The following is a 27,421-nucleotide window of genomic DNA, read 5'->3' on the forward strand; positions in this document are numbered from 1 at the left end:
TGCCACTCACAGTGTGGGTGGCAGCATTGGCATCCCCCCGTGGATATTGTGAGTGCATTTAAGTTGTTTTTAAAGTAATTGTAAACCTACAAAGAAGTTTCAAAGTATAAAAAAGAAAAATACAAAAGGGGCTGGAGAGATGGACCAGCACTGAGGAGCCTTACTGCTCTTGAAGAGGTCAGGAGTTCAGTTCCCAGCCCTCAGTTAGATGGGCAGCTCATAATCACCTGTACCTGCAGCTCTACAGGGTCCAACACCCTCTTCTGGTCTCCAAGGGCACCTACACACAGGTGCTCATACACACACATAGACACACACACACACACACACACACACACACACACACACAAAGTAAATAGTAAAAAATACAAAGAACAACTGAGTATCCTATTTCCAAGAGTTGTATATTGTAAACAACAGCCTCATTGGTTGGATCTTTCCCTGTGCCCTGCTCCCCTACAATTTCATCTTTTTCAGAATCTTCTGAAATTTAGTTGCCCATGTCAAGGCTTAGGAGTTTACTTTCTCATTGAAGAGTTTTAAGATAATTGTAGGTCTAATTATAGTTGTAAAAAATATGACACTATCCCATATATATTCTTTGGCTAATTTTTCACTGAGAACACTTTACAGAACTACAGAGCAAACTAAAAAATACAACGTTGATAAATTACAGCTCTCTCTTTCCCAGGTTTATTCAATGCCTACATGTGCCTGCACTCATGTGTTTGTGCCTATATGTAGCCCCCCCTTCCCCCGTGTGTGTGTGGATTTGTATAAGTTCTCAAGTTGAATTTATGGTATGAGTCAGTCATGCATATTCGTGTTCAAATAAGGCAAGCTTTGTGAAGACCTGAACAGTAAGTGAGATTTTTTGTCGTGGAGGTAAGCCAGCCTAATGAAAGGGTCTGAGTTCAGTAACAGGATAGCACACTCTCTCTTTTACACATTGCTGAGTTTCAGGAACATGACCTTTCACTGCAAGAAGAAATGCTGTTCTAAGAGGTTTGAATACGTTGAATTACTGTTCGTTTTCATTCCTGTAAACTCTCAAGGTCTTCTCTGCCACTTCCAAACCCTTTTAGGAAAAGATTTGTCATAGAAACACAGTAGGAATATGGTCAAGGACGTGAATTCTGACTGTTTCTATTAGTAGGACTAATATCCTGTCAACCTCTCTATTAATTTCCAAATGTCTTGACTAACTTCACTTGAAATTATGACGTTGGGTGAACCACTAGAAGTGATAGGAAATGGTAGGTTTTGAAAATGTTTTTCTCATTTTAAAGTCACGTCCACCAGTGCTTACACCCCTAGCTCAACCAATTCCTGGGAAATGTATTTGTTCTCCAAAGCTTTCTGAAATGGGGCTCAAGCATATTGTATTTTGTAGCCTATTGTTTTGATATAGGGTTGCAGCAGAGGTAAACCAGTCGTCACAAAGGACAGCTGGAATGGAAACCAGGGAACACAAAGTGTTTGGGTCCAACTGCTGATTCTGAAAGCTGGGCAAGTAGGTTAATCTCTTATTTTCTCATCTGTGAGATAATAGGTTTATCCACAGAATGAAAATGATTCTTTTCAAATTATACAAGGCTATGACTCCACTTTCCTTTAAAATATGTTTCTTGGAGGCTGGAGAGATGACTCAGTGGTTAAGAGCACTTGCTGTTCCTCCAGATGACCAGATTCCCATTCCATTATCCACATCAGGTGACTCAAACCACCTGTAACCCCAGTTCTAGAGCATCTAACACACACCCTCTTCTGACCTCCATAGGTACCCACATGCACCTGGCATATACACACAAAGACAGAGATGCATAAATAAAAAGCAAAGTAAATCTTGAAAAACTGTTTCTGTTCCCCTTGGTTGAGCTATGAGACTGTGATCAAGCCTGTACGGAGTTGAAGTCCCTGTTTAAAACCTTAGTAACCCTGTTTGGGATTTTCCATTCTTCTGAGAAAGTTGTTTAAATTTCAGGGATGTATCTTTGCTAAGTGATCCCCTGAGAAGACCCACAGTGCTTTCTTTTCCCTGTTCTAAATTTATTTGTTTCTGTTCTTCAGTAAACAGAAAAGTAGATGAAAGTTGGCATGTCACATGGTTTATGTTATGTTCTAAGTGCTTACTCTGTTCTTGCTCTCTTTGTGTCTAAAATGATGGAGTCTTGAGTCCTGGAATGTGTCAAGCCCTGGTCTTCCTTTGCAGCTATGGCCTCATAGGATTGCAGACAGCTTTGGTAAAACAACTCAAGGATTAGTTGTAGAGTCCCTAAATGTGAGAACCTTTTATATTCAAGGAGAAGTTGCATGGAAAATAAACGGTGTTTGGTATCCAGGCTAAGGAGTGTGCTTCTGTCTGAGAGCATGTGTGAATTTAAGAGAGGGGACATTGCTCACATGTTGATGGAGGGAGAATCTCCCTATGACACAGAGTAAGAAGCTGGGAGGGTGACATGCAGCTCTTAGAAAGGCTGGCAGCCAGCTCTATTTGTTCTTTTTGATTCTGTTGGACCTCAGTTTCTTCTTCTGTGAAAATCATGAGCTAGACATCATCTTTTGGATTTGCAGCTCTCTAAACTTCTTTCAATGTGTAATTGTTCTTTTGTTTTAGAAGCACAGCTGATTCATCCCCATTATGAATGGGGAACACTTCATTCATACAACATCAATAGGAAACAGGCCCATTCTTCCAAATAAGTGACTTTTCTCTGTGACAGACTATATAGTTGCCTCTTGTGAAAGCCCCTGCTGACTGAGCTAGAGGTAGCAGTTCTTTCTGGGTGGTAGTGGCCCATTTGCACAAATGTGACAAGGCGGACAGTTTAAAAGTCCCCCAAAGTGCCCATCCCCCAAACCATACAATCAACAGAGGAGCAAGATATAAGCCTTGGCCATTCCAGAGTCCATACCCATTAATATTATTGCTTACTCAAATATGTTCTTCTGAATTGGTAAATGCTTTTAGCTTCAAATATATTGGATGAAAATATCTGGGAACATGATTTCCATACCAAAAAATCCTCTTCTGGTCTTAATCTTGTCTTAGTTTAGAAATTCCCAATGGACAGCTACCTGTAGCTGGAACTTGTAGAATGTGGAGTGCACAACTGTGCCATGAACTTCAGGCACTACATAAAATGTATCCATTCATAGCAGGCGTGAATAAGTTTATCTTGCTCCCAGGTGATCCCTGAAGTGGCCCCAGAGTCACTCGATGGATGTTGGCATAAAAGATTAAGCCTATCATCTGTTATTGTTTAAGTGTCTTCCTTTTATTATACAGTGGGTAGAATAGACACTCACATGCGGGGCACGGCCGTAATTATGATCACAGCTATTATTTATGGAATGCTTGTGAGGTATCAGGTACTGGCTTTTGAAGACATCATCTTATTTTGAAGATACCAGTCAGTGGCTCTATGGGCTAGGTGCACTGCTGTTCTTTACAGGTGACACACAGATGCAACAGGTCAAATAAAATTTTGGGACTGCACAGGCCTTAGGTAGCAAACCCAGACCTGTTTTACTGTAATCCATGTTTTCTTTGATATAACATTGTCTCCAATATAAAAAAAAAAAAAAGAGAGAGATTCAAAATGTATTCTTAAGGCAAGTACAGGAATCCTTCCATGTATGTTGTCTCATCTGAGTGTCTTCTTGGCTTCTCATTTAGTGTTACACACTTTACCCATGTAAACAGACTTTAGGGTTTAAGACAGTATCTTGCTGTCATTCTCGAAATAAAATTACTTTCCGGTTGTAATTGCGACTTTACTGTCTCTTCGGGGATTTTAAGACCTGGTGATTTCTTCCCATCGTTTCAGTGCTTGCCTGCTTGCCCCTGCCTCCCCTCAGTACCAGTCCTTTTATGGTCCCTTTGAACAAATGGCTTTTATTCTTATTGCATCCTTCACAGGCTTTCCTCTTTTAACAATGCTGCCTCAACGAAATCTGTTGTGAGCCATGGTAACATTGATTCCTTTCTTTAGGAAATACATCTTTCAATGGAGATATGACACTGCTGGTCCAGCAAGATGGGTTACTAACCGGGTAAAGGCATTTGACACTAAGTCTCATGACCCAAGTGTTTGATCCCTGGGACCCACATGATGAAAGGGGAAAACTAACACCCAGAAGTTGTCCTCTGACCGCTACTTGCCTGTGTGTGCAGACATACACAAACACACAATAAATAAATGTCATTTTAAAATGGAAAATGATAACACAATTTGCTATACACAAATATTGAAGGTTTTCACCTGCATCTAACATTACTTAGTAGTTTTTGAACTACTTGGTGATTACTAACCATTTTAAAAAAAAACAGAAAGGTATTGTTATATATAGTGGGTTCATTTTTTTCTTTGGCATGTAAATGCTTTAGTTGCTTCATTTTAGAGAAGAAGAGAAATTTTATTTTATTTTAAATGTTACCCTCTGACAAGAAATGTTATAACATGAAAACATTTTCTTAAGATCTAAAGCAATAACTCCCACAAAAAAGATCTAAAACAATACAGAGGAGAACAATATAATTATCTATTAGATGTACATACATGACTGCTTATGCTGCAGAGGGCAAAGTTGAAATAGGTTCATTTCTCAAAGAGCTGTGCTTTATTCATAGAATTCTTTGAATATTTACCCATCTTCATTAAGAAAACACCCACCATATATATTCTTGTAAGGAAGGTACAAACAAGTGTGCGGTGATGCTGTATTCTGAAAATACCTCTTTCATTCCAGAACACTGGAACTTCGGCTGGACCTCATAGCCAGAGTTAATGACAGACCTTGGGGTCACTTAAGACTTAGGGCTGCTATCCTACTGTATGCTCAGCCTGTTTGTTTAACCTGCTTTTAAGAGAACAATGTAAAACACCAACCTTACTTGCCTTGGATTTCCTTTGTAATTGGCTTTCACAACCCAAGCTAATGCAGCGCTGAAGTCTTAACTTACGGATTCCTCCATGCCCGGGGCCCAGAACAATACACATGTATCGTTTGCTGAAAACAGCAAATACCACAAGTTGGAAGCAACTTCCTAAAATCTATCATCAAAGCTGAAAGCCACCATGTATGGATATTGGTTGATAATGGTTTTCGTTGTCTGGGTCACTTGGGGTCAGTTGGAGCCTATGACTTAATCCCTTTTCAAACTTTGTTAAAGATTTCTGTAAAGCATCCCATTCCTTCCCCATGTGATGCTTCCCCTGCTGTTCAGTAGGGCCAGATGCTGCTCGTACTCAGACACACAGACTTCACACACACACACACACACACACACACACACACACACACACACACGTCAGACACAGACAGACATAGGCAGACTCAGGGACAGAAGCAGTCACAAGAACAATCAGATTCTCAAGACAGCCTCAGATTCTGACTCATACAAGAGACAGACAGGAGACAGAAGGCCCCAGGGATTGTTAAATAGAGAATTCAAATTTGGACCTGTACCAAGTGTATAGGTAATAAATAAATAAAATGGATGAATTTGTGTGTGTGTGTGTGTGTGTGTGTGTGTGTGTGTGTGTGTGTGTAGGGGGTTTGTGTGTTCATGTTTGTACATGTGTGTGCAAATGCCTGTGGAAGCCAGGGGTCAGCATCCTGTGTCATCCTTGATCACTATCCATGTCATTTTTTGAATCTGCCACTGACCTTGAAGCTCCCTCACTGGGCCAGTCTTGCAGGTCAAGGTCTTCCTGTCTCCATCTCCTCAGGCACTGCCTGGCTTGTTACAGGGGTGCTGGAGATCTGAACTCAGGTCCCTAGGCTTGCCCACCAAGCACTTTACTAACCCCCTAGCCCCTGGATTTCTTTCTCTCTTGCTTGAAGGCTATGATTTGGTCCTTAACTATCTTTGAAGACTCTCCTGTGGACATGGCTGAGGCCACCTCCTTCATGCTCCTGGGTTCTATCCCTTATATGTTAAGTTCCTTATTTGAAAATAAGACTAGCTGGGCAGTGGCGGCACATGTCTTTAATCCCAGCACTCGGGAAGCAGAGGCAGGCGGATCTCTGTGAGTTCGAGGCCAGCCTGGGCTACAGAGTGAGTTCCAGGAAAGGTGCCAAAGCTACACAGAGAAACCCTGTCTCGAAAAACAAAACAAAACAAAAAAAGAAAGAAAGAAAGAGAAAACAAGAATAATTTTTTTTCTATATTCAGTCCCTGCTGGGAATCACACTTTGCATTATTTGTTGTAATGCCTTACTGAAGGGTACCTGTCCTTCACCTGACTGTGACGTTCTGTCATTAATTGTAGGATGGTTGGTGCACGGGGGATGAGGTGCTGCCATTGGAGATGGAAGCCCAGTGCCCTTCTGCTCCTGTGTGCTGCATGGAGTGTTTGGATTCCTCGCTCAGGTAGGACTCTCTTCAAAGCCGGATTGGTAATGATTTCACTCCCTTCTCTGGAAGTGTGCATCTTCGTAAAACATTGTTTATCAGTTACATTCCCCTCCCCCTTATGGCCATTCTTCTGGTTTTTTTCTTTGGTCTCTGGTCTCCCCATTCTGTGTGAATTCTATCACAGCCATCATTGTTTTGTTTCCGAATGAGTTTATTTATTTATTTTTTAATCTTTGCTGTCTTCCTTCTCATTTTATTTGTTGATTTAGCCCATAGTGAGTGACGAGATAACCACATAACAGACAGGGAAGAAACACTGGTTGTTTCCTCTGTTGATAAATAGACCGCACCTACTTCTTGCAAGTTTTCATGTCAACATTTACAGAAAATGCAAACTTAGCCATTTTCTTTGATCCTGATTTGATTAACTTTTTGTAATTTGGATTTTATAATTTTCATTGAGGGAATCTGAAATGATGCCTTTTAGCTCACAGTTTATTTAGGCTATTTGGTAAGAAAAAGTTCATTTTATTTACAGTTTTTTTTTTTTAAAAAATAATTAGAACACTTATTTTCTTGTAATTGAAGTTTTTCTTAATCTTTGAAATAGGATTCTCTGGATGTTGAAAATTAAATTTTCTATAAATAGTTACACAAGTAAACCACCTAGACTGTGCCATATGGACGTTTTAAAGGAAATTGTCACCTTGTTTGATTTTCTATTAAGTTCACTGTGTTTAACTCTTTATTTTCTCTTGATATATTCACTTTGTTATATTTTTCCATTAAAATGAGCCAAATTGTCAATTAAGAAAGTAACTATTTAATTTTCATGTGATCATGACTTAAGATTTAATCGGGAGTTATCAGTTCCATATTACTGTGTCTGTTATAAATGATACGTTCAAAGAATCTTCGAAGTGGATTATTCACCAAAATTGCTTACTCATGAATCAAGATACACAACTTGTTTTCAGTATACAAAGGCTGTTTTCCAAGTCGCCAAGTGTTTAAAGCATTTTCAGCTACTTGCTTGGAAAATCCCTGGCATTTTTTTTTTTTTTTAAGTTTTCAAAAAGCAAAGCTGATTTCTGGGTGCATTCTTGTGCATGTTCTCTAGAATATCTGTGTAAAGTCAGTCTTTCTGTTCCTCAGTCATTGCCAAAAGAAAGTGCTTTAAAGAGATCTGAAAGTAAGACGTAGATGGAATTTCTGTGATGTATAGTGCTGAACTATTTCTTAACCTTCAAAGTGGTTTTTCAAGAACCAGTTGGATGATGTAAGATAAATTATGAGGTGAAAATTAGTTGAGGTCTGTTTACTTTCGTTTCTGTGAGCTCATGCATTTGTAAACTTTGAACATTTCTGCAAACCAGCATACCTCAAATTGGGCTTTTGTATTTTACATGTCATCGTTTTAATTGACGGATGCACATTCCTGAATTTTTGTCTTTTGAATAAGTGAAATGAAACATATACTTTGAAATAAATTAAAGTAAGCCAACCGGGCTGCGCTGGGCTAAGGCTAGAGAAACCTAGAGGGTGCAGGCCGTTAGGAGGCATCCACATCTGGGACAAGGCAATCAGTTACTCTCTGACCTCAAGTGTCCATTCTTTTAACAAACATCTATATTGACTTGCCCACAGAGTGCATCAAATACAATTTCTCAGCTCTGAGGGGTTTGTATTTGCTTTTCTCTACCCTTCTCTTACTTAATGCGCCACAGCTTCACACACAAATGCCTAAACTCCCCACGTTAGAGGTTACTAGGGACATTTGGATATAAAATTTCTGCCTTTTGTATTAACTCGTCAGTTGTGTTCCTTAAAAGGAACTCACTTTTAAAATGATTCAGATTACACCTTAGAGAACGTAACTTTCAGTCTTGCCATTTGCAGAAGTCAGCTTGACACTGCATTTGAAGAGAACATTTAGTGCATAACTCTGTTTCTTATGTGCACATTCCAACCTTTTCTGCCTTTGGATATGACTAGACCATCTCAGGTTGGGGGTGGGTGGGCTTTTAATGGCATGTTGATGCTAATGTCTCCTAAGTCCTCATCTTCAGTCTTGGATTGTAGAGTCACTCCTCCAGTTGCTGATGACTTCTCCTTGGGTTTAGAATACTTCTCAAATTTCACATGGGTAAACAGTAATCTCCATCCCCCGCACAAAGTTCCATGTCTATTTTCTTGTCAGCCTCTACAACCCACCACACTACCCTAACTTCTCTCAACCCTCCCTGTTCCTTAGACACACATCTATCTATTCTTGGACTTTACCCTCTCTTTCCTGGATCCCCATGTTCTCTCTGAGAATAGACTTGCTTCTTTTCATGTTCCTGCCTGTGTAATTGTTCCTCTAACACAGTGGTTCTCAACCTTCCTAAGGCTGTGAGCCTTTACTATAGTTCCTCATCTTGTGGCGACCCCCAACCATAAAATTATTTCCATTGCCACTTCATAACTGCAATTTTGCTGCTGTTATGAATTGTAATGTAAATATCTGTGTTTTCCAGTGGTCTTAGGTGATCCCTGTGAAAGGGGCGTTGCACTCATCAAAGGGGTTGTGATCCACAGGTTGGGAGCTTCTGCTCTATGAGATGATGTCTTGCTAACTCCAAATTCAGAGGGTCTCCACTCTCATTCTTTCCTATTACCCTTAATGGTCATCTATACCTATTAGAATCTTTTAATTGCAAATGTTTTTGCTAGTTTGATTGTAATAGTTAGGATGGATGATTGACAGATCTCTTTAGACTGTTACAAGTGACAGTTCAGGTGATTAAAGTTAAACTTTTATAGTTTAATTCTAATAACATCCATACTTTGTATAACAGAAAGACAATGTCAAGAGTTCTAGTAGGTAGGCTAACAATGTGTTTTCATGGAAAAAGCAATTATTGAAAGTAATATATGAAAAGCAACTCATTGTCTCTTGACTAGTGATGAACGTAACTTTAATAAGAACTACAACATAACTGGTTCCACATAAATAAAAATTCAAACAACAAATGAACCTTGTTTACATACTATCTTACCAAAGTTTAAATATTTGACAACATCCAGCAAAACTGAAGGTGATGGGAAAACAACTAACAACTTTCATCAAAGTGACTGGAAAATATATTATAAAACTAAAGAATGTGTATGCTGTCTTTGGATACCACTTCTACATGTAGTTGTCTGTCCTATAAAAATTTTGAAGTGCATGTGTGGATATGTGTGTTAGTGTATTAATGTAATAACATGAAATTGGAAAATGCTAATTGCTCATCAACAAGGTAATGGTTATATGAATTATTTTACATTCATACCATGAAATACTACACAGCTCTTTAAAACAATGAAGTTAAAACCATGCATATTAGTTTACTATAATGACTTGTCTGAGATAATAATGTGTAATTAGAAATCAGATTATAGAGGAATATTAAATTATCCCACATTCCAATGGGTACTATTACAGAATTGGGGCATTTTATATTGGTATGTTTGTATTACTTCATAAACATAATTAAACATGAAGCAAACTACATCAAGCTTTCAAAATGAGTACTCTCTCAGGGAAGGGAGATGACAGTGTTTATAAACTTGTGGAATAAAAAAATAATTGAACTTTTTTTGTACATGGTAGAAGAAAGACATATGGAGATCAAAGGCTACTTTGTGAGAATCTATTCTCTCCTTCCACTGTGTGGGTCTTAGAGGTCGAACTCATGTTACCAGGCATGACCAACTGTCATTTTTCTCTGAGACATCTCACTGCCTCAAATGCTTTGTCTTTACAGTGACCATGGATTCATTCATCAATTGGAAAAAAGCTTAATGAATTTTGTTTTCTTTTTTTTTTAAGAGCCACCCCAAAACTGGACAAAATGACTGTTTAAGCACATGACTAATTTTCTGAGTCACTTAACTGTTACTCTTTCTTCACTTGAAGATTCTTAGAAATGTTTCAGATAATAACTTCTTTTTATGCATGACGCTCTATGACTCTGAAGATAAATAGTGATATAAAAGTAGGCAGAAATTATGGCTTCAAGTAGAGTACAGAACAAACAGCCATGAGCCAAGGAATTCCTAAGCAACCAAAAGCCAGACTTAGTCATGAGCACTGAGGAAGGCGCCTCCCTTCTCCCCTGAAAATCAGTGGTATCAGCAGGTTGGAGTTCTGACATCCATGAGACATCAACTACAGAAGGGAGAAGTAATTATGAAAGTAAATTTGGCCCCAAATGCTGGGTACTTTCTGCCCCAGTGGACAACATAAGCTCTAGAAGTAAGCTGATTGGACAGATGACAAACTGTATGCTTTCTGTTGTTACCTGAGTGTTAATGTTTTCATGATCACAGAATGAGCAACCGCAATCTATTATCTATTGCACTGAAGTCTGCATTGATAGTAAACTGATAGCATACATATTTTAAGATTTAATCAAAAGTATCCAGAGAAATAATCATTTTATAAAACTGCAAAAATTTAAGCCATTTTAGTCTTAGTGTATACATTGAGTGATTAAATGCTTTTGCAGACACTGATACATATGTCGAAGTGTATGCATGTTTTGGTCACTGGCACAGTGGTCTGACTCTCTTTTAGACGTTTTCAACAAAAGGACTGGGAGGACCATTTTCCTATCCAAGGCCTCAGTGAAAAGAGCCAGTGTGATTGAATAAATAAAGCTTAGAAAGTGAAATCTGATGAAGTCAAAGAGGAAATTCTACAGGAGAGGTTTCAAAGTCAGTTACTTAAACATGCAATGGGAGTGACTTATTTCTTACTGTAGTGACAGTCCCTAGTGGATAACTAGTAGGATGGAGTCTCCAGAGAGACCAACACGACATAGTTGGTGTTATGGAGAAAGGGATACTGGCATAGAATCCTCCTTTCCCTGGTCAGGCCATGCCTGGCACATCACAGGTGTTATTATTTAGAAAGAGTTCATATACAGAACTCTATCTAGACCAGAGGAGTCAGGGCATGGGTGAGTCTCCAGCCATCCAAAAAATATTCCAGGGCTCTCTCTGCCTATAGTAAGCTCTGTGCCATATCTTTGTGTGTGTGTGTCTGTGTGTGTGTGTGTGTGTGTGTGTGCGCGCGCGCGCACGCGTGTGTGTGAAGGGGGGTGCACCGGCAAGTGTGGATGCCTTTCCTATCAGGAACAAAATATTTGCTTTTGTGTATCTATTTTGACTCATTTTTTTTTTATAGAGAAATATTTATTTTGTCCTTCTTTAGTTTAAGTAAAATTTAACATTGTATAATTACATGGAGAGACTTATATATACTATGAAACCATACTCAACAACTTCTGTTCTTGTAAGACTTGCATTTTATTTCCTCTTAAAGCATGACACGGTGCTTCTGGCTTGCTGCTTCATGATTGATACACCCCGGCTCTGTGTGCAGACTCTGCTCACAGTGAAAACTGAGCTCCTAGAAACTCTAAGCTGCCTAAAATGAAGAGTTACTGAGAGCTTGGTTCAAGGGCAGGGATGAGGAGATGTACCTCATTAACTTGGAGCAGGGGCTTCTTCAGAAGCCAGAACCCTAACCATGGCAGGGAACTTTCCCCTCTCAGCCAAGCTGAGGAGACTCTCTGAGAAAACTATGGCTAGAAGCTTTTCTACAGCCTAAGTGTGAAGCTACACAGTGCAAGTGAAATAGTCAAGAAGGGGCATGATGTGAGAACAGCTGAAGTTGTGGGATGTGCAGAAAGCATTTCCCTGCAAGGTGAGCATCGCTTCCCTATGGGATAACAAGATCGTTTCCAGCATCGCTTGGTTCATAATTTCCCCAGGACCCAAAGGACAAAAGCAGTGAATGAATCACAAGCCACGTCTAATGAATTAGAAAAATACCAGACACTGCATGGCTGTCATTTTGTTCAAGTCGAGCTTTGGGAGGGACTCGAAACAGCAGCGGAGGGCTATGCCTCCCACTGTTCTACAGTCGCCTGGAAAAGTTTGCATAGTACACTACAAAGATCATTGGCTTTCATTGGCAGTATGCAAAGTATATGAAAAATATCAGCCCCTTCCTAACCTCTTGACCTGCTTCCACTGACAGATGAATTAAATAGGCACCAAAACAGGCAATCACATAAAGTCTACCTATTTCACTGATGGCTGGTGTTTCAGTGTTTCAAGTGCAGGGAACTATTAAAAGAAGGAAATGATTACTGAAGGGCCTTTGCAGTTTCTGGATTTTCCCATAAAGAAAAAGCAAATCTGAAACCTCAATTTTGACTCATTTTTAAACAAAAAGCTTATTGACATTAACGGAAATGAAGCCTAAGGGGATGACTGGGGTAAGGTGTTTGCTGCAAAGTCAGGAAGACTTGAATTTGGATTCCCAGCACTCAGAGAAAAGCTGAATATGGAGGTGCCTGTTGGTAATTCCAATGCTTGGGAGGCAGAGGCAGGAGGATTTTCTGGGACTTTCTGGTCAGTCAGTCTAGCCAAACCCGTGAGCTCCAGGTTTAGTGGGTGACGACACTTTGTCAAAAAGTAAGGTAGGCCGTAGTGGAGGAAGACAGCAGACATCAACCTCTGGCTTCTACCAGCACGCGCGCGCGCGCGCACACACACACACACACACACACACACACACACACACACACACACACACACAACTGAAATGATGCTCTGGAATAGTAAAATTAATAGGAATAGGAAGGTGATCTAGATATTGCAAAGTGGCCATTTTGAGAAGATTGGTGTATTCAGGGTTGTATGTATGGCTGTAGATGAAAAGTAGTCATTTGGAAGACATTTATCCTAAAGAGCAAATCTCAACCCAGATAGATGCTGCTGAAAGTTCCATACAACTCTCTTAACAATCGGTTACCAAGAAAATAAAATCAGCTGTTATTCCCATTCCCTATCATCGGGTGGCACAGGAGGGAAACTCCCATTGGAAGGAGCTAGTGCTAGGAGCCATGAGCATGGCTTTGGCCCACTCACCATCTATTAAGTGTGTGAGTTATGCAGATGGTGTTTTCTGTATGAAGACACATATTTGTTTTATTTCAGAACTTTCTCTGATGTGTCTTTCTGTTCAGTTTTATTGTATCATTTTGTCCAGCAAACTAGTGCTAGAGATGGACAGACAGGTAACTTTCTTGCACAAAATAAGCTTGGCAAACTCTCGACTTTGCTTTTGACACTGTCCTCATTGAAACTGTAATATCATGGCTTACAGGAAGTAAAGAATGTGGAAAAGAGTAAGTGGAAAGGAACCAAAGAGAGAAAAACACAGTCCAGGTTTTAAAAGCAAACACAGTTTAAAGGAAGAACATTGGTGGTTTAAATGAGAAAATATACTCAACCCATGATGGGTGATGAAGTCACATAAATACCCTTTGCCCACCATTGAGCTACAACAGTTTAATGCCTGGAAAAAAAACAAGGCTTTTGGTTTCTACATGGATTTTCCTGTCATCAGCTTAGACCAGCTTTAACCTTCTTCTAATGCACAAAATCCAGGAGCAATGAATTAGTGCAATAGGAGCTATGTAATGTACTGACTTTGTAGTTGAAGCTCATTTTCTTGCTTTAAGGAAAAAAAGAATTTCAAAGCTATTTTCAATCATTTGTAAGATTTTCTTAAGAAGATTGTTCAACTTACTATGTATTTATGTCAAAATATCTTGACTTGTAGTCATTCCCAAATCAATTTCACCCAAGCTTGTTGCCTAGAAATGATCTGCTTTAGAAATAAGTACATTTTTTTCTTCAAAAATTAAACTACTGTGAATCCAAGGTGATGCACCCTCTCACACATTCTACTTCAAGCCTGGTGCCTCTAGTTTAGAAAAACAGAGGCCATTTGCTCTGGAAGCTAATGAAGAGCATGAGTCAACCCATTTAAATAATCAGGCACTTTTCATTAACCATGTGATTATACTAGATGTTATTCTTAGTTTTAGACAAGCCGAAGAATAGACAAATGCTCGTCATGCATGCAACTGCCCCGTTAGAAGATCCTTTCCCTGACTAAAACTTTAAAGACTATCATGAAACTAAAAGACAGATCCAGAAAAAGGGAAAGAACTTCAATCAGGACTCCACATTATTCCCTGCTTTTGTGTGCGTCCTTGGTTTCTTCTCTCCTTCCCTCTCATTTGCTTATCCATCAACTGTATGCACAGACATTGTGTATATCATGCACCATTAATACTGGCCTCTGCTGAGAGTGATGAGTTGTGGCCTTACTGAACAAAATTAAAGATGAGAAATGAGGTTTCTCTGGTCAAGGGGGTACCACTGGCTGTAGTAATAGTGCTAGAAGAAGAAAGCTAGGCCTTTAAAGATAATCTACCCTTGTGTTATACCTCCATCTCCTTGAATTCTCCTAGTCAAATTGTGTGTGCCTGTTGCTTTCTGGCTGGCTCTACAGAAGTATTACCTTTCTATTTAGACTCCAATCTCATCTCTTGAGAATGGTGACTTGAAAAATCTGTTGTTTGGGAGAAAGTCATGACCACAAAGTTTCTGTTTCAATACCAGTGAAGCCTCAACATTTCAACCAAAACTAGGCCATGGGGTTTTTCTCTAGTAGGCTTTGTTAAGATGATGCAGTACCTTTGATTTTCATTTTTTATAGGGCCTGATGTCATAGCTGGTGTGTGGTTTGATGCTTGTTACGTCTCCTTTCCCAACTCATGTTTGCGTGTATTATACTGGCATACTAGACAGGCCTGCCTCTTCTGGAGCCATGTCAGAAGAAAGGATTCAATGGATGTTAAGTCATTTCTTCTATTCTAAGGTGGTGTCCATATGCAAATGTAATGCTATGTAGATGGTTCCACCACTGGGGATATGTTCCGTAAACCTGCTCCAAAGGAACTGGGTTATTTTCCAAGCTGCTATATTGAGATTTTGTATTTCTCCTAGCAAGATGAAACTTAGTTTATCTAAAAGTTAGGTGTACTTAATCAAAGTCTCCTCCTTCCCCCACTCTTATTGAAGTTTCAGAGTTAATATTGACAATCATAAATTTTAAAAGCTAGAGGCTTTGTCATAATATCATCGTCTTTGAGATCCATCTTCCTTTCCTTCCTCCCTCCTGTCTTTTCCGTTTTCTCCCTTCTCTCCCTTCCTTTTTTTCATGCTTCTTTTCCTAGCTCTGCAGAGCTAAATCCTAATCTAATAGGGAGACTGACAGGAGACATAATAGCAGGAGCTAGGCTGACATGTGCTTTATTACTAGAGTGTGATTTACATGACATCAATTGATGACAAAATATCTCAGAAAAGTTTGCACAGAGGGGTAATATAAAATGGCCTTCCAGTAAGGGCTATGGATGAAACATTTAAAATTGTTATGCCTGCATCATTGAGCATTCTAAAGATTTTTTTTTTCAATTGAATTGACTGACTGTAAAACTGCTGCCATGGGAGTGGATTGTATCCACCAAGTGTCAACTTGACCTTCACTGGTAACAGAAAGTGAGAAGCACAAGACTGGATGTGACATTGGAAAAGGGTGAATCCAGGTGGGGGAATGGGCTAGTGCAAATGTAGATGCATTGAAAAAGATTTTCTAGACATAGGAGGAAGAGCTGCAGAAACAAGGCTTCATAGGTAAGCATCACTGATGATGTTGAGAGGCTAAAGCAGGAAAATACTAGGTCTAGGTCAGTTTGGGCCAAAGTATACTCCTGCCTAAATATTTTTTTAAATGCTTCCATTCCATTTTATTCCGTAAATAAATATGACATGCCTCTATTTGAAATTCTCTAGTAAGTTGAGAAAGGATTCTGTGAGTTGATTTGCTGTGTTATACTCTAATCTTTTAAAAATAATTTAAAAAATTTGAGGTTATAATATAATTACATCATTTCTTCTTTTCCTTTCCTCCATATAAACCCTTCTATGTACCAACCCATTTGCTCTTTTTCAAATTCATGACCTCTTTTTCTTTAATTGTTTATGTATATAAAACAGCCTTCTCAATCTGTTAATTGTATGTATATGTTTACAGAGATGACCATTTAGTATCAGATAACTAATTGGTGTGCTCTACTCTGGGGAAGACTATTTCTCCTGCTCTCAGCCTCCCTTAGTTGATTTTAGTATTTTGTGTAGGGGTGAGCCTTCTTCCATTCATGTTAGCTGTCTGTTGGTGTTCAGGTAATGTTTAGACAGCCATGCTGGTGAGACTTCATGGCTGTATCTTCTGGAATACTATTTAGTTGTTAATAAAAATTAGATCATGAAATTTGCAGGTAAATAGGAAGAACTAGAAAAGATCAGATTGAATGAGATAACTCAGACCTAGAAAGACAAGATTTCATGTTCTCTCTCATCTGAGGCTCTGAATCTTCAGATGTGAGTGCATAGCCTGGAATAACTACAGAAACCAAGAAAGAAAAATGGAATTATTGTGGGAGCAGGGTGCATTAAAGAGGTAAATAGCAGAGTACAAGTGATCTGAGGGGAAGATGGGGAACTAGAAAGGGCTGTAATTAGGGAGGAGAAGGGATACATACTGAATAAAGGAAGGAGGGTAACAGTAAGAGTGTCTGAAAAAGTTATAAGGAATCAAACTGTCAGCTACGTACCTAAAATACCTATAACACATGTATGTTTGTGTATAAATATTCATTTATGTTTTAAATGAAAATTTCCCAGAAGCCATAGACGATCTAACAAAAAAACCCAACACCAGACCAAGAATTCTTTTTTTAAGTTGATGGTCAGAGCTGTCCAAGAGACTACCAAAGCTTTATAGGTTATCACTGCTGCACTTGGTTGCCCCCCAGGAGTGGAAGGTAAATCCCTTTTGCTGAAGACACCATGAACTTTGCACACAGGGTCCAGAGGAGGCCCATCAGCTGGATATTTTAATTTTTCTGTAAATATATATTAGTATCATATCACATTTCTAAACACTATTAAATTCCATAATATCTTTCAAGCTTCTTGAAAGTATTTAGAAGTAAGCTGCTAAAAATAACACAGCATATGGATTGTCATAAAAAAAACTGGTTGTAATAGTTTCCCATTGAGAGAATTTAAGTATCCAAAAGAAAGGTTTTAATAATTATATTTCATATACATTTTCAAAGATACAAATATCCCTATCCTTATCAACCATAATGGGAGAAAAAAGTGACATAAAATTATGAATTGCGTTATTTTTAAAACAATAGCCTAAGTTATAAATAATTGAATAAAATAAGAATTGAAGCAAGATAGCAATCTATGTTTTTATCATTCAGCAATTTCTTCCTTTTTTTTACAGAACAATGTTTTCAATAGTAAATATCAATTTCATAAAAATGTAAAATCAGTGCATATTTTCTGTTCTTATGAATATATATACAATGTATATTTATATTGCTTAGCTAAGCTAGTTCTAGCAATTAACATTTTTGGATAAGAAAATTGGTTTAAATAGTGATAATCTTGTCTTAAAAGCTGGAAGTACTAATTTATTTTTACAAGATTGGCTATGATTAAAAATACCAAAAGTTACTCTTTTTCATGAAGATGTGGGCTGACTGTAACTTTGATGAACTACATATTCAAATGTGAAAGAGTATGCTCAAAAGAAAATAGTGGAGTGGGGTGGTTTCTGCTAAGTCACACACACACACACACACACACACACACACACACACACACACACACACACACACTATGGTACCACTGAGTACTTAGCTAAATGAAACAAAAACCCTGTTGACAAAAGACCTGCTTTATAAGGATTTCATAACACCGTGTTTCAAATTATAGTCCCAAGCTGAAAACTATTTAATTCCCACCAACTTATAAATGGATAAACAGATTTTTATTATTCCCATAAAATACAGAGTTACTCAGCACAAGTGGAGTGACCTATGGAGACCTGAGGACATGTGAGCTGTGAATCTTTCAGGCGTGTTGAACAAAGGAAGGGACATAGAGTACAAACTCTGTGATTCTGTTTCACAGAGTGCAATGATAAAATCAGAAAATCATTGCCTTTACCGAGCAACTGACTGCAAGGGAACTTAGTAAGATGGGCTGGGTGGATGGAATGCTCCAAATGGTAGTTACTGCCTTAACAATACAAGGAAATATATTTAATTATCAAACAGCACACTTAAAATTTATAATTTCATTATATATAATGTATGTATTCATATATATATGTGAGTATTATACTTCAGCTTAAGAAATCTCATTAAGTAGATGAGAAAATGTATTTGGAACTGATTTAGTGTATAGGAATTCCATTATCCTCAAAATTATCTGTATTTTATTGGCTCAGACAGTAAATAAAGGAAGTAAATTATAATGGCTTTCTAAAATCCAGCTTCTTTGCTATTTGCTGGAGTGTTTTCCTTTGGCCAGCAGGAAAGGGACATGTGGCATTATTGTATTTGTGTGGATGAGACTCATTCACATATGCAAAGGGGGCATGAGTAGTTATAGGGGTAAGGACCAACGACGTCTGCAAAGGCTAGTGACTAGCTCTGTGGGAGTCCAAGTGATCACATGACTGTTTGGAGACCCCCTTCTTTCACAGCTTCTTTCTTTTACTTAGCAAAATAATGTAATAATCATCATATCTCTTATATTTAGTTATCATTTCACATTTATGTGGTAGATTTTTGCCTTTTAGTTGGCCTTACATGAGGTTGAGAGGTATTTTCAATTTGTCAAGTTTAATTAAAATGAAAAACTACAAGGGAGTGCCCCAAGAACACTCCCTATTGTGGTATACATTTTTTTTGTCTTTCTTTTGACCTGTTTTTTTTCTGTATTAAGTAGTTTTTCACTTGTTTACTATAAAGTCATTAATCTTTATTTTTGAAAAGCCATGATCTTTGTGAAAACTCCACAATTCTCATTGTAAAGTAGATTAATTACTCAACAAATATAAGGGATGAACCAGAATGGAAAGTCCAGTCAAACACTTGAGATTTCTGAGTCTAGAGTTGACTCAGCACCTGGTGAGTGGCTACTGAGGGGTTGTTTGTTCTTCCATGGTTACTGGCTGGAGCCATTTCATGCTAAGTAGAGAGTTGAAAGGATCAATCAAGACAGTCTATTTTCCAAAGAACACCTGCTAAGAGCATCTCATTGCTAAAGGTCATTATTTTCATTATGATGACATAATGAAAACAGAGCTATTGATGGAAGCCAAACAGTAAGAACTTATAATCATCAGCTCCTAATATCTATGTCCCAGATTGTTAAAAAGGAACAAAACCAAAACATGTGAACTTGGAAGACCTTATATGAATGGTGCAAGGATAGATTGTGTCTAAAGCAAGAAATCCCCCAAATGAAAGTGGTGTAATTTTGAACTTTGATAAATGTTATGAAAAGATGGAGCTCAACTTTTATATCTTATCGTTTGACCATCTTTGTGAATTTCATACATGCTTAAAATTAAGCGTATGCAGCAGATATCTTGCTATTAGGATCTGTGACAATAGCTTAGTGTCGTTGACTGTATCTCCTGAGTAGGAAAATGATTTCTTCTCGTAGAACTATATGCATGTTATGAGGTATGAAAGATACAGTTGTATCTTGGGATCTAATCTATGTGATTAGGGAAATGGGTGTATCTTTCATGATTCAAAACGACTGTTCTTTATTTGTATTTTAGCAGAGTCTTGGCAGAAAGCTGGAGAAGACAGGGTGCTTAGCCCATGGACTTATTTTCTCTCAAGAATCAGTCTTATTTGGCTTTCCCACAACTGAAAACAGTTAAAGATATTTTACCTACTTTTATTGTTGCTTGTGATACAAGGGAAAAGACAATATTTATTACTTAACTGTAGCTGAAACCAGGAGTGTTTGAACCCAAATTGCAAGGTTGCGTTCATTTTGAATCATTTGTAGAGGCAGGTCATTTTTTGCTGTGTGTAGATATATTCATTAGACCTCAGGGTTTTCTGTTGTGTCTAAATCATACCCCTGACTCATCATTGGTAATTTTTAAATTTCAACTCCATTTATGAAAAAGAGGGACTGTAAAAACTATTATTTTATGAGTCTTACCATCAATTATCAAGGGTCATATTACCAACATTTAATTTAAATCTTTATCAATAAATTTCACCCATATAATTTTCTTAGCCATTAAAGTAATATTTCAAAGAATTATATATTTCTTTACTCTCATATTTCATGGCTCATGTATAGATGATAAGCTTTATTACCATAATATGAAGTACAATTAGCAAAAGTTTGAAAACAGATAAAAATGGGCCAGGCGGTGGTGGCGCACGCCTTTAATCCCAGCACTCGGGAGGCAGAGCCAGGCGGATCTCTGTGAGTTCGAGGCCAGCCTGGGCTACCAAGTGAGCTCCAGGAAAGGCGCAAAGCTCCACAGAGAAACCCTGTCTCGAAAAACCAAAAAAAAAAAAAAAAAAAGAAAACAGATAAAAATATATCCATTGCCAGACCCATATCCAGTACATTTTACAGAGGAAGCTGTGAGAGGATGTCAATCAATCAACTGTAGATGGTTAGGAGTTACTGGTAGACTCTGTAGCAATCTAAGCTCTTCAAGTTAAACTTCCTCCTGACCTCGAATGTTATTCATAGCAGAGTCATTTTCTTGTCATACAGAATCAACATTTCAAAGATTATCTCTGACACCTTCTTGGCAGTGACTGTGTGAAATCTAGCCTGCTGCTGATGTGGTGCCTACCATCTTTTGTTTATCTTCTATTTTTTTGCTTTTAAGATGCACTTCATTGTAGTGCAGGCCCTGGGTACTTCTTGTCTTGCCTTTCATGATGGTAGAGACGGATGGCACTGGTAATCTAGCAAGAACTTGCATTCTATCAAGAAACCACGTTCATACAATAGTTTCTTAAAGTGTGATTTGCCTAAGAACTTTGACATTTTTAATTTCTGAATTAAGTAGGGCCCTTACTGACTATTACTTGAGGTTCTTCTCTATCATGATTTATCAGCTAATATTTTCAAAAGCATTTTTATTGCTTATATATATGGCCTAGGGCATGAACAGATTGGGAAACATTTTTTCCCTCCTGGCATTCCACATGCATTCCTGTTTCCATATTTTGGTTTTTTTTTCACTCTTTTCTGCTTCTTTGTAACCCAATAAAACCTTCTTCATTTTAAGACATTTTTCAAATACTTCCTTATGCAGGCAATATGTAAAACAAGGCTAGACAGATAAGTAGGGGCTTTCTTTGTAATTTCTACCCAGCTACCCATGCTATAGAATTTTAAAATTAGAAACAGAGTAGTCAAGTATTTTTATAGATATCTATTTCCCTCCATATCTTCTTTGGAATGTCACAATAATTTGTACTTATTGAATGTTTATTGACATACTATACTTTATGATTATTAATATATTTATATTTTCTTCTATATTTGTTACTGGGCCTAAAGTTACAGGGTGTGTCTTTATTTTTATGCTCTGCATAAAAGATAGAGAGTCCATCTATTGTGCTAAGGATGAATGAAAGCACAGAATGTAAATTAAGGGAGGCATTTGTAAGTAGGGCTAGCCCACCTATCCATAGACTTGATGTGAGTAAACTCAACAAGATACAACCTGCATTTTGGTTATACTGGGAGCAGAACTGCTTGACTTATTCAGCGGGCTGTTAGTTTTGTTGGCTTATTGTGTGTTTCATTAATTTTATCTTTCTATCTAAGCAGTTGTCATTTACTATCCACATGGAATTGATTTCAGGATCCCAGTGAGTATCAATCTATAGATGCTCCACTCTGTTATATAAAATGATATAGTACTTGCATAAAACTCAAAAACTCCCCACATCCTTTAGAGAATATCTAGGTTACTTATGTGATGTTAATACTATATAAGTAGTTACAGTATCTTATTTGGGGAATAATGACCAGAAAAATGGTCCGCACACATTCAGTACAGAGTAGTTTTGTTTATTGAATATTTTTGCTCTATGATTTTTAAGGGACAGCTACACCTAAACTTATATTAACCTTATGGGAGATTTCTCAAGCAGTTGATCATATCAGAATCCTAGACTTGGAGACAACATGTCTACAAATGGTCATGCAGTTTGCTTCCTGTATTTTCCTGGCTGAGCCCTCCCTGAGGCACTGTTACTTGCCCCTGGCTCTAAGGCACCTCTCTCCCCTTTTCCTAGGAGATCAGAAGTACTAAAGCCTTTACCCAGCCCCACCTTTCACCTCCCAAGAGGCTGAAAGTTCAGCAGAATCTTGACTTGAAGCTCCATAGGAGTATGTGGAGTTGGAACTTAGGGCTGTTATTAATTTTTTAGCTATGTTATGAGTTGGCCTGGGGTTATAACTGAATTTTATATTATCTCCATGGGGAAAATAATTTTAAAATCCAAATAACGAACTTGAACCACATTTTTTGAAACATGATGAATTAATATATTTTAGCTGAGTTTTAAACTTATCAAAGACAAGATATATGGAAACTCCTTGCCTCATTCTTTAAATTAAGACTAAAATATAATTTTCTTTATTTATGTCATTATTTAGACACATTATGATAATGTTTCAAATTTTTTTTGTCAGATCTCTTTCCACATAAGTCTTTTTAAATTTGAAATACAACTTATCTATCCTATAATTAATTAACATTTTAGTTTTTAATAACTAGAACTTCATAGACTGTTCATATAGAAAGATGTTATTATATCTTTGGATTAGTTACTGGAAGGTATGCATAAAAATAATAAAAACCAAGGCTTTATATATGAATGGTGTTCATAATACTTTAATGCTGTGTGCAGAAGGAAAACAAAATAACAGCTAAATTCCATTAATATAGAACAACTTTACAAACAATGGCACACTAATGACAGTTGTGTACTGGGTGGCTTTGTGTGTCAACTTGGCACAAGCTAGAGTCATCAGAGAGGTAGGTACCTCAGTTGGGGAAATGCCTCCATGAGATCTAGCTGTAAGGCACTTTCTCATTTCCTGATCAATGGGGGTGGTACCATCCCTGGGCTGCTGGTCCTGGGTTCTATTAGAAGGCAGGCTGATCAAGACATGGGAAGCAAGCCAGTAAGCAGCTCCCCTCCATGTCCTCTGCATCAGCTCCTGCCTCCAGGTTCCTGCCCTGTTTGAATTCCTCTCCTGACTTCCTTCAACGATGAACTGCACTGTGGAAGTGTAAGCCAAGTAAATCCTTTCCTCCCCAACTTGCCTTTTGGTCATGCCGTTTCGTTGCAGGAATAGAAACCCTAACTAAGACAAATTGTAAGGTAGAAACACACAGGTTTGCAATAAGATGTCAATACTAAGCACTGGGTAGGTCATGTTTGCAAAGTAGACATGTATCTAGGTGAAGGGAACATGGCATGCAGGCATTAAAATAGAGGCAAGGGGATTAACAATACTAGCTCTGCTAACTGTTCGAAAACTTGCCTTCAAAGCAGTTCTACTTGACTTTTCCACAAGTACCTTCTGGAGCACTAAGGTGGGGTGGTTTGCAGCAGGGCCTCAGGATGTGGCAGGAGAGGAGAGACTGAAGTGAAAAATCCACGTCATCCTTACAGCGTGAGAGAAGGAAGCCCACCCCTACCCGGGCTTCATATGTGGAACAGAGCACGAGAGAGAAAAGCCCAGGATCTACAAACATGGCAGAGGAGATGATCCTCCGTATGTGGTCACCCATTCTTTGTCCTTATCCCTCCCTACACACACCCTGCCATTCAACTCAACTGGTAACCCAGGTGTTTTCGACTCGAACTCACAAGGTCATGAGTTTCTTTTATCTCCATCTCCCTCCCAGAAGCCGCCAGGTTTTACAGCCTTGCCAGCCCGTGGTCTCTCAAGCTCCAATAAAAGTAGTCATCTTGCTTCTTTCCGAACCGCCTTTAAATTCCATTATAAAGAATACTAAGAACCCACAAAAGGGAATCCCAATAGCCAGTCACAAGGACAAACTAAAAACATATTTCTTTTCCTCTGTATCCTGCCCAGTAAAAAGTTATTCTTACCAAGTAACTCCTAATTGTTGGGTTTCCCTTTCTCATCCTTGTTACAAGTTGTAGATTTTCAAAGCTGCATACAAAGACAGATGGGCATTAAAATATAGTGAGAATTTTAGAAAGACAATCAGCATATCTCATTGTGCCTAATTATTTACAGTATCATGATTTCTCAGGCTTTTGGACTGTTTTTGCCTTTGAATATGGTTCAGGATGGGTGTCACACTGAAAGCGCCTGCGCTTTCTGCACACAGAACAAAGTTGTTTTGTTCTTGGGTGCCCCCTGACTGTTCACTGAGCTTTCAAATTAATGGTGCAAGAACAAATTCATTCTATGAGACTGAGGTCATCTGTTATCAGAACTGTTATTAGGTGGAGACAGACCTCATGTCTGAAGTGATCACATCTGCAGAGGGGGCCATACAGTGGAGCTGGGAGGGGGGGGAGCTCAGTTTGTGCGCACAGATGCAAGGAAGCGTGGCTTCGTTGGCTGGGGACCCTTTGTAAACTTCCGGGTCTGCATGTATATTCACACACTTTTGATTTGTACGTTTTTCACGTCAAGAATCTTCTGAAGACAAATTGACATAGATCATTGTTTCAGAAACTGATAACATCCAGAAAAATCCTAGTCCATCATTTAATGATTCAGTACCAAATCCTGGGTGTTGTGAAAGTATTATTTCTCAGCTTGGTCTGATTATGAAAGACAAGGATCCTGTCTTTAATATTTTTTGGGGGGTATTAACTTTGTTGTTTGCAGATGTAACGCATCTGTCAGTGGGGACATTATGACTTTTCTCAAAATATTTTATTGTTTAAAGCCTCATAAAAATCCAAGACAAAGCAAACGGAGCGTAATTTCATGACAGGAAAAGATGAAAAAGAGGAATTCTTTTAAAATAATGTTTTGAGCTCCAGAAGGAACTAGAAAAATGACAGCAGAAATTTTTTTGTAAACCAAAAAATCCCCAGATTCAAATTTAGCCAAAGGAGCTCACTTTCCATGGTAGGAAGTATTGTTTCTGAGCTCAGTATGGAAATCTGCAAAAAAAAAAAAAAAAAAACAGATTTCACTTTTTGTCGCCAACGCGTTAAACTTCTGCAGCTGAGTGCTGTCACTCAGTTCAGCTTGAACATAAATGATTAGACACTTAAAGGGAATGGCATGAATTTCTCTGTAATGGGTTCCTGCAACCTTGTTTGGTAATAAATGCAGATTTCCTTATATCCTCTCCTTTCTTTGTCTGTAAAGGATTAAATAACCATGAGTTCAAAAGTCTGTTATTTCTGTAAAAAGTAAGATTTGAAAATTACTTTCTCACTATCCCCTCTGTTTCTTCCTCTGATTTTTTTAAGGGAATATTTGACTTTAAATATCTCATTGGAATGACCACTAAATAAAACCAATAGAGAACTTAATGTTCTTCAAAGGAAAGAGTTCTGTATTTTAAGGTAGAATCAAACTTGATCAGTACTAACAATACTACTTTGTCTTGCATATTATTTTTCGGTGTGCAGACACAGGTTTTATTTCACCAACTGCTCAGGTTATTACAAACACACCACTGCCACCACCACAAAAAGAAGGGAATTCATTTCCTTCCTTTCTTCCTTTCTTCCTTTCTTCCTCCCTTCCTTCCTTCCTTCCTTCCTTCCTTCCTTCCTTCCTTCCTTCCTTCCTTCCTTCCTTCCTTCCTTCCTTCCTTCTTCCCTCCCTCCCTTCCTTCTCTCCCTTCTCTCCCTTCTCTCTCTCTCTCTCTCTCTCTCTCTCTCTCTCTCTCTCTCTCTCATTTTTGATAAATGAGGATAGATTGAATTTAGGAACAGGTGAGTGACAGACAGTTGTGTGTAGTAATACCAGAAAGCAGCTCTTCAGATTTCTAGTCCTCTGTCATCATTCCTTCATTTCCTTTAGACCCAAATTTCCAAAGAACCTGCCAATATCAAACCAAGGCTATGAAATACCACCCAACCACACATGATTATTACTTATTTCACCTGGATAACTAAAATGAGGGATGTGATTTTTTTAAACTCAATTTTAACCCGGTAATTGTGCTCAATGCAATTTCTCAGCCATGGTTTACTTATAAGGAGTTTCAAAGAAATACTCTATACCAGCGGTTTCTTCCCCCCTTTAATTGTTATTATTGTTGTTATTGTGTGTGTACATGTGCTTTTACCCACTGAGCCATGTCCCCAGCCCATATAACAGTGGTTCTTACAGTGTGATCTGGTCTTGAGTCTAACAGGACAATAGCATGGGTGAACTTGGTGAAAATGTACATTTGGAACACCATCCTAGACCTACTGAACAGAAATTCAGGGGTGGACCCCATAGGTCTGCTTTTACCAGCTCTCTATGCAACATAAAGGTCAGAGGGCTACGGTTTTAAAATCTTAGTCACTGCAATTAGAATTTAGGCCAACATGGCTTAATTCCCATTCTCCCTCCCCTGAGTACCTAAGGAGTTAATCCAGCATTTTTCGGTTATTTATGGCTGCACCCCCTCCTTGACTACCTGAAATGGTATGGTACATTGCTCAGGATGTGAGCTCTGAAGACCACCTGTGAGTTGGAACAGTGGTTTTATTACTTGTAAGTTGCATGCATGTAGGAAAGTTACTGCTCTGAAATGAGGCTCTGAGAGGTCCAAACTCTTTGGATCACGGAGAAATAAGTGAATCTACCTAACGTTTTCGGTGGAGTCTGACTCCATAGGAAGTACCTAGGATACATCATGACTTTTATTGTCAGTCAGTGCAATGATTAGCATAGTGAATAAGTGTATATTATTTTGGAAAATGTTGTAAGTTTTAGTCAAGGACTTTGTAAACAATATTCTGGGGGAAAACAACCCATTTGGAAGACTTTGCAATTGCAGCATGTAATGTCCATGTCCCATTAGCAGGCTCCTTTCATTCAAAATGTTTATTTTGTGTTAATAAAATTATTTGTTAATAATAAAGGCAAGCATGAAGAGTATGTTGTTCTAGGTAATTTATTTGAAAATACTATTCACTTTTTCTCTAAAACTTTCACATTTAAAAGTGAAGAAAACAGGTTATTTATTTTCTGGTCAATCTACTGGCATATCACTATCCTTAC

The 27,421-nt window shown here is 38.2% G+C and overlaps 1 protein-coding gene across 3 annotated transcripts in view; it reads left to right on the plus strand.

Annotated features, from left to right (window-relative positions):
• Adgrg6 (adhesion G protein-coupled receptor G6) overlaps positions 1-27,421 on the plus strand; it is a 131,411-nt gene that overhangs the window by 3,107 nt on the left and 100,883 nt on the right. For all 3 annotated transcript variants that reach the window (XM_015995580.3, XM_015995581.3, XM_015995582.3), the window contains exon 2: positions 6,279-6,379. In XM_015995580.3, the coding sequence (XP_015851066.1) occupies positions 6,279-6,379 (101 nt within the window). The remainder of the gene's footprint in view (positions 1-6,278; positions 6,380-27,421) is intronic.

This window comes from Peromyscus maniculatus, chromosome 16 (genome assembly GCF_049852395.1).
Source record: "Peromyscus maniculatus bairdii isolate BWxNUB_F1_BW_parent chromosome 16, HU_Pman_BW_mat_3.1, whole genome shotgun sequence".
NCBI lineage: Eukaryota > Metazoa > Chordata > Mammalia > Rodentia > Cricetidae > Peromyscus > Peromyscus maniculatus.